At 46.0% G+C, this 8,328-nt stretch overlaps 1 protein-coding gene across 1 annotated transcript in view; it reads right to left on the bottom strand.

Moving 5' to 3' along the window:
- The window catches only part of dhx35 (DEAH-box helicase 35), an 11,558-nt gene extending 3,446 nt beyond the window's left edge, over positions 1–8,112 (bottom strand). The window contains exons 1-16 of the mRNA XM_068596903.1: positions 8,073–8,112; positions 7,550–7,677; positions 7,337–7,429; positions 6,651–6,728; positions 6,444–6,548; positions 5,784–5,845; positions 5,012–5,081; positions 4,614–4,673; positions 4,179–4,291; positions 3,953–4,049; positions 3,347–3,505; positions 2,756–2,966; positions 1,235–1,359; positions 899–953; positions 127–317; positions 1–8 (exon numbers count right to left, since the gene is read on the bottom strand). The exon at positions 1–8 is cut by the window's left edge and continues 70 nt beyond it. Of these exons, the coding sequence (XP_068453004.1) occupies positions 1–8; positions 127–317; positions 899–953; positions 1,235–1,359; positions 2,756–2,966; positions 3,347–3,505; positions 3,953–4,049; positions 4,179–4,291; positions 4,614–4,673; positions 5,012–5,081; positions 5,784–5,845; positions 6,444–6,548; positions 6,651–6,728; positions 7,337–7,429; positions 7,550–7,677; positions 8,073–8,112 (1,595 nt within the window). The remainder of the gene's footprint in view (positions 9–126; positions 318–898; positions 954–1,234; positions 1,360–2,755; positions 2,967–3,346; positions 3,506–3,952; positions 4,050–4,178; positions 4,292–4,613; positions 4,674–5,011; positions 5,082–5,783; positions 5,846–6,443; positions 6,549–6,650; positions 6,729–7,336; positions 7,430–7,549; positions 7,678–8,072) is intronic.
- Between the last annotated feature and the right edge of the window lie 216 nt (positions 8,113–8,328).

The following is an 8,328-nucleotide window of genomic DNA, read 5'->3' as shown; positions in this document are numbered from 1 at the left end:
TCGCGGGCCTGCAGGGTGAGATAGCAACAACAACAAAAAGAAAAAGGATAATCGTTATGCCGACAAAGCATTTTTGCCACACCCCAAAAAAAAAAAGCTTCTTTTTTGTGTCCCGTGCACACTTACGGCAGCTTTCTTCTGATTGGGCGGCACGACGAATATGTTCTGAATCTGCATCATCGCCGCGATGGTGACGATCTCTTTGGAGCAGCCGACGCTCCCCGACTCCAGGAGCATCTTGGCGAACATGGGGCTGAGCGGGAACTCGGCCATGCGCGCGCCCATGGGGTCGGTCAGGCGGCCGTAGTGGTCCAGGCCTGCGGGACGGAAACCAGACCGGATGAGGATCCCTGCAGTCGAGTCGTCCGGTTGGAGGACAACTCCTAACACAGTTTGTGCTCCAGAAAGGAAGAAGCCCAGCTGGCCTTGGTTGTTTTTTTACTTGCCTTAACAGGGTTCACACACATTCTGACCAATGGATTTCCATGACTTTAAACCAGATTTCAATTAGGAAACATTGTGTGAAATGTGTGTGTAAACAGTAAAACGTGATCATGTAGTATTTACACTAACAATGAGGATTCAAAACATACAGTAAACCTTAAAATAACCTTTTATAGATGCCTGTATGTATGTATGTAAGCAGATTCATTATTTCAAACTCGGTGTACATGAACGTCATGAACACATGAATATAACACATTTACAAGACTTTTACTACACTTTTTTTTTATTCAATGACTTTTCCAGGCCTGGAAATAACCTTTTTTTTACGCTTAAATCTGTGTCGTTTCCCATGTTTTGGATAAGAGGCCTTTTATTTTGAAGGTGCTCAAAGTTACAGCAAAAAGTAGAGCTACGGGAACGCAGACATTGAATGCACCACGCTGCTGCTCACCTCCCAGAGCGTAGAGCAGCTCAAGAGCCTGAACCATCGTCTGAGCAGGAGGAGGCTGCAAAGAAAGAGAAGAAACGCGTGTTGAGTCCAACAACAACTCTGAAAGACTGAATTAAATGAAACATTGTGGCGTACTTAGTAAGTATTGTTGTCTTTTTAAGCACAAACACAAATTAATTTGATGGTTTCCACACACACACACACACACACACACACACACACACACACACACACACACACACACACACACACACACACACACAGAGGAGCCATTCTCGCTAATTAAAATGTAAAAGTAGGATTCCCTCGCCGGCGGGTGAACGCGTCGCTACTCACAGAGAGGAAGCTGAAGCGCAGCACGTTGTCGATGCCCAGCGCCTTCAGCTGCAGGATGACGGGCGCCAAGTTGGTGCGCTGCATCTCTGGCACGGTCGAGGCCGGAAGCTTCTCGAAGTCCTCCTCTGAGGAGAGGAACACGAGCCATGAGAAACACGGAGGGAGGAGGAAACAAAGCTACATCTGTTTGACTCTAAATGACCATAATTTACTAAATGAACATTATGCTGTATAGAAGAAGACTTGAAACTAGAGATTGAGACATAAACTCATGTTTACAATGTTTACTGAGGGAATACATCAAGAGAGAAGTAGAGTCACTTATATAGACTTCTATACAACCAGAGGAGTCGCCCCTGGTGGTCAGGAGAGAGAATGCAGCTTTAACACATGAAGCATAGACTTCTATACAACCAGAGGAGTCGCCCCCTGGTGGTCAGGAGAGAGAATGCAGCTTTAACACATGAAGCACAGACTTCTATACAACCAGGGGAGTCGCCCCCTGGTGGTCAGGAGAGAGAGTGCAGCTTTAACACATGAAGCATAGACTTCTATACAACCAGAGGAGTCGCCCCCTGGTGGTCAGGAGAGAGAATGCAGCTTTAACACATGAAGCATAGACTTCTATACAACCAGAGGAGTCGCCCCCTGGCGGTCAGGAGAGAGAATGCAGCTTTAACACATGAAGCATAGACTTCTGTACAACCAGAGGAGTCGCCCCCTGGTGGTCAGGAGAGAGAATGCAGCTTTAACACATGAAGCATAGACTTCTATACAACTAGAGGAGTCGCCCCCTGGTGGTCAGGAGAGAGAATGCAGCTTTAACACATGAAGCATAGACTTCTATACAACCAGAGGAGTCGCCCCCTGGCGGTCAGGAGAGAGAATGCAGCTTTAACACATGAAGCATAGACTTCTGTACAACCAGAGGAGTCGCCCCCTGGTGGTCAGGAGAGAGAATGCAGCTTTAACACATGAAGCATAGACTTCTGTACAACTAGAGGAGTCGCCCCCTGGTGGTCAGGAGAGAGAATGCAGCATTAACACATGAAGCATAGACTTCTATACAACCAGAGGAGTCGCCCCCTAGTGGTCAGGAGAGAGAATGCAGCTTTAACACATGAAGCATAGACTTCTGTACAACCAGAGGAGTCGCCCCCTGGTGGTCAGGAGAGAGAATGCAGCTTTAACACATGAATCATAGACTTCTATACAACCAGAGGAGTCGCCCCCTGGTGGTCAGGAGAGAGAATGCAGCTTTAACACATGAATCATAGACTTCTATACAACCAGAGGAGTCGCCCCCTGGTGGTCAGGAGAGAGAATGCAGCTTCAACACATGAAGCATAGACTTCTATACAACCAGAGGAGCAGACTGGACAAGACGGACAACCCTGAACACATCGCGCTTATAGGTAGTCGTATTCTTATTGTTTTCATTTTATGACACTAGTACGTCTCTCTCCCTCTCTCTCCTCTCTCTCCTCCCTCCCCTCCCCCCCCTGTCTCTCTCTCTCTCACCCGTGTACAGTCTGAAGCATTTCCCGGGCCGGTTCCGTCCGGCTCTCCCGGCCCTCTGGCTGGCCGAGGCCTTGGAGATGGGCGTCACCACCAGCGACTCGATGGCGGTGCGAGGGTTGTACGCCCGCAGCTTCACGAACGCACAGTCGATGACGAACACGACCCCGTTGATGGTGATGGAGGTCTCTGCGATGTTCGTGGCCACGACGACCTGGAAGACGCAGACAGGAAGGAGCGACACAAGTTACACTAATTTACTATTCATAGTGTTTCATGAGGACTAATGTCAATGTGCTTATGTATTTATCTGGAATATGTTTTTCAATGTTTATCTCTAGTACAAAATGCATGTATTTATTCAATATACAGCACTTTGAGCTACATAGTCTGCATGAAATGTGCTGTATAAATAAAGATTAATATCGATGTTCATGTCAACTAATTGTCTTGATCTTAATCTTTTTGTGTATATCAGCCGGTATAGACTTTTGAAACCGTCTCAGCATATGAAGCGGGATGAAAAGTAGTGAAATTAAATCACAGATCCATCTGTTTTTTTGCCATTAGTCGGATGCCAAACGAGCAGCGCACCTTGCGAACAGCCGGCGGCGTCCTCTCAAACACCTTCATCTGCTCGGCGAACGGCAGCCCGGAGTACATGGGGAGGATCCTCAGGTGTTTCTTCATGCCGTAGCGCGACAGAGAGCGGGCCTGCTCCTGCAGGAGCGACACCACCTTCTCCACCTCCTCCTGAGGGGGAGGAGTAAGTCATGAAGGGACCAAGACATGAAGACGATGAAGAAGAGACGTGTTGCAATTTGCAAAGAAAACAGATGATGTGATGATAAACAATCTACATTACAACCTGAATCAGTCCATCAACACACACACACACCTATATGCACACACACACACACGCACACACATACATACATACATATGCACACACGCACATATACACACACACACACACACACACACACACCTATATGCACACACACACACACACACACAGACACACACATATATATGCACACACACTAGCACATGTGCACATACACGTGCGCAAAAACACACAAACACACGCTCTCTCTCACTCACACACACACACGCTCACACACACACACACACACACGCTCACACACACGCTCGCTCGCTCACACGCACACACACACACACACACACACACACACACACCTGCCCCGTGAGGAACGCCAACACGTCTCCGTCGTCCTCCGTCTCGTGGATCTTCAGCACCGTCTCCACCGTGGCCTTCACGTAGTCCGGGACGGGACTGAGGAACAACAACAACACACACACACACACACACACACACACACACACACACACGCCACACAGAACAAATGTGACACAACATATCATACGTGTCCTCGGGCGGGCGCCGTTCGGCGGCGGCGGCTACCTGACGGTGTAGAAGACGTCCACGGGGAAGGTGCGTCCCTCCACGGTCAGGATCCCACACGTGTCCTTGTTCGGGTCGCCGGACTCGTTCAGGTTGAAGAAGTCGTGGAATTTCTTCAGGCGAAAGGTGGGAAAGAACATGTATGAGTCATGTCTGCATTGCACGTGTGTGATATTCATATTTACTGCTGTTTTCACGACGTTCTGCAGAACCTCTGACGCGTGCAGCTTCCTGCTGCAGCGCAGCTAAATTATCTGCATGTGGACATGTTTTTTTCCGTGAGAGACGGCGGTTCGCTGACTCGCCGCGGCCTCATTGTGTCGCTCCTCTCATCAGAGTACTGCCGATGTCAGGAGGCCGGGGCTCCGACCCCCGGACGCTTTGTTCCCTCTGCGCTCAACTCATCAAAACGCATCCGCTCATCTCAGAGCTCACCTTGGCATCCAGCGTGGCCGACGCCACGATCAGCCTCAGGTCACGCCGCTTTTTCTGAATCTGTAGAAGAAGAAGAAGGAGAAGAAGAAGAAGAAGAAGAAGAAGAAGAAGAAGGATGACAAGAGAATAATAAGAACAAGAACAGCAAGAACAAGGTGAAGAACAAGGAAGAGAAGAACAATGAGAACAAAGAAAACAAGAAGAATAACAAGAACAATGAGAACAACAACAAGAACAACAACAAGAAAATGATCAAGGAGAACAAGAAAATTAGAACAACAAAAAGGAGAACAACAAGGAGAACAATAAGAACAACAAGGAGAACAATAACAACAAAAGAAAAACAAGAACAACAAGAAAAAGAACAAGAAGAAGCAAAGTTTCATTCTTGTAAATACCTTCTTGAGAAGGCCGATGGCGATGTCGGTGTACAGGGTTCTCTCATGAGCTTCATCCAGCATCAACACACTGATGACAACAACAACAACAACAACAACAACATGAGTGTTACAGACAGAGAACCCAGCTGTGATCACAAACAACACGTTGACAAGTCCAATAACCATCGAGGTCGAGTTCCCTCGTCTTCCAGTCAGTGGGTTGTTGTTCTTAAGTGTTTTCAGTGAGACGCCTTAAATAAGAATAAGAATAACATTTAGATCTGATATTTAAAACAAGTCAGTGAACGCCTCTCTAGTGGATCTTAAAGAGTCTAAAGGAGACAACTGAGCGTCCTCACAAGGACACGAGTCCAGCTTCAGCTCACTGGACGTGAAGTCATGTGACCGTGGTGGAGCTCCTCTATTGGCTAACGTTAGCTTCTTACTTTACACTTCAGACATCATTTACATATTTGTGAAGATAAAATAAATGACATTATGTCCAGCAATAACCCCAAATCCAATAGATAAACCACATTGTGTTTTTATGGGAGGGCCCCAGTGTGATGACGACAGAAATACATCATCACTACGACGCTTTGCTAGCACGCTAACTAGCCAGCTAGCTCGCTAACTCCACCACGCTACACTGCTTACAGAAGACCAGACGGACAGAGTCGTCACTCTGCTGTTGACCGCTTTGTGTTTTCCTCTGCGACGAGAGAAGATCCAGCGTTAACTTTTACTTTATAAACAACGGGACACGTAAAGATGGCCGCCAAGCGCGTACCTGTATTTCTTCAAAAGAGGATCGGCCATCATCTCCCGCACCAACATGCCATCTGTGAGGAACTGGAGCACACGGACACAGAAGAAGACCTCAAGGGTTCACACACCGACCGACCAATGAAGTTACATGACTTTAAACCAAATTTCATGACTTAAAATCAAACTTTATGACTTTAAACCAAAATTTCTATGAACAAACATTGTGTGAAATCTGTGTGTAAACAGTAAAAAGTGATAAAATGTAGTATTTAAACTAACAATGAGGATTCAAAGCATACAGTAAACCTTAAATGACTCAAATGAATGAGAGACAATAGTTTTATTAAAAGAATAAACATTTATATAGATGCCTGTATGTATGCTGCTGATATTTTGAGCCTCTTTCTTTTGAAAGCAGATTCATTATTTCAAACTCAGTGTAAATTAACATCATGAACACATGAATATAACACATTTACAGGACTTTTACTACACTTTTGGGGATTTTATTTTTTCTTCAAGGACTCCATGACTCTTCCAAGACCAAAAGAACCCTGTACTTTAAACATCTTGGGTGAAAATATATATATATATATATATATATATATATATATATATATATATATATATATATATATATATATATATATATATATATATATATATACACGCACACACACACCTTGATCCTCGTGGCGTGGGGGTCGGAGCAGTCGTCGAACCGGATGGTGTAGCCCACCTCGTGTCCCACCAGAGCCCCGCGCTCCTCCGCCACGCGGTTAGCTACCTACGAGCACAGAAAAGGAGGATGAAGAGGTTTTGGCGGGTGTCCTTCAGCGTGAGCTACATTTTTTTTTTCTCCATTTTTCAACACCAGCAGACGTCTTACAGAGATGGCGGCTACGCGTCGGGGCTGCGTCACTCCGATGACCTTCCCCTCCGTCGCCCAGCCGGCCTCCAGCAGGTACTGAGAGGAGTCGGGTTTCAGAAGATAAAAATAATTAAGGAGCGTCAGAGAGAGAGAGACGCCGATGTTGCAGAACAGCAGACTTTGCATAAACCAAACCTTGCTGAAAAGAGACAGAAAAAAGCAGCCACTAAGCATCAATGCAAGGTCACGCGAAACCTCTGAGGAGGTGAAGCCACGTCAAGGCCGTCAGTCCACTGCAGAAATGTGTTTTTTGGGATCCAGGTGACTTTGGAAGGGGAATTTCTCCCTTTTTAAAATTGCATTAAACTGCATTTGTGTCACCTTTATTTACAAATCTACACCTTACAATCTAAAGATATAAACCCCTCAACTAAATGTGTGAATAAAGTACAACACCTTCTGTCCTGGGACTCAGTCCCAAGCCCCAAATAACGTTTTAAACTGTAAGAAATCTGAATGGACAACATGCTAAAACTACAAGATAGTCAATCTGTATGTGATGAACAACACACACAAGGATGGGAGCAGCAGTAGCACTAATAATAGCAGAAATAATAGAGAATAATGTTCAGCTTATGCACATAATAAACGCGTTTGACACAGTTGAGCAGCACGATGTTGCGTGACGTTTAAACCGCGCTGACCTGCGGGAGCTGCGTGGTCTTCCCGCATCCCGTCTCTCCGATGATGATGACCGTCTGGAAGCTCTCCACCAAGTACAAGATGTTGTTTCTGTGCTGAATAGGACGCAATTAAACAAACAAAAAAACAACGACACAATAAAGTGTCAGATAAAAAAAACAAGACAGCCGTTCAAACAGACACTTCGATGCTGCGTTCAGGGGCGGCGGGGAAACCTTGAAAACGGGGAGCTTCTGCCGCTGCTTCTCGATGGAGAGGGCTGTGTGCGGGTTGAAGATGACGGGCGAGCCGGTGGTCTCCGTGTTGAGCTCCCGCTCCTCTGAGATCCCCGGAGCCTCAGACCCTGGGGCGGAACAGATGGTGAGGAGGGGGGGATGTTTTATTTAAGATGTGAGCAAGGTTGAGAGGATTTTAAAGAATTTTAGCGCAAATGCCCTGAAAACGCAGCCAGTCTAACCGATAAAAGTTAAAGTATTTCAGCTCGCGTGCAGTCACGCCGCAATTGTCGTACTTTTAGTTTTATTTTTAGTGCCCTGCGTTTTATTTTCGTATTCCGCAGCGCGAACGTTGACGTTTCCCCGCAGCAAGCGGAGATCACGCAGCGGCCGTGAACGCAACCAAACAACCGAACCGGGACCGGCCCAAACTGCAACGGCAGCGGAACGTCACGCGACATTAGCCGGAACAAAAGAAATACCTTTTAAATGTCTAAATTATTCTTTATTGAATCGTACTCACCCGGCTTCCAAAATTTCATCGTGGAGAGGGGAGAAGCCATCTTGGATTTACGTCACTTTATTTCCTTTTTTTTATTTTTTGCTTTACGGCGACACTTTTTTTTATTTTTCCGCGGAGATGACGTCATGCTCCGTGTATTTTTATGAATGACGCCAATGCAAGTTAAACACATACATTAATAAATACTCTGAATATTCTTATTCATGTGTGAAAAATAAATACATGATAATAAAAGTAGAGTGCATTCTACGGAAGC

The sequence above is a fragment of the Clinocottus analis genome, unplaced genomic scaffold (assembly GCF_023055335.1).
Source record: "Clinocottus analis isolate CAN_PGR_092001 unplaced genomic scaffold, fCliAna1.0.p SCAF_4, whole genome shotgun sequence".
Classification (NCBI taxonomy): domain Eukaryota; kingdom Metazoa; phylum Chordata; class Actinopteri; order Perciformes; family Cottidae; genus Clinocottus; species Clinocottus analis.
The sequence above is the reverse complement of the archived record's forward strand: the minus strand, read 5'-3'. Positions and strand labels throughout refer to the sequence as shown.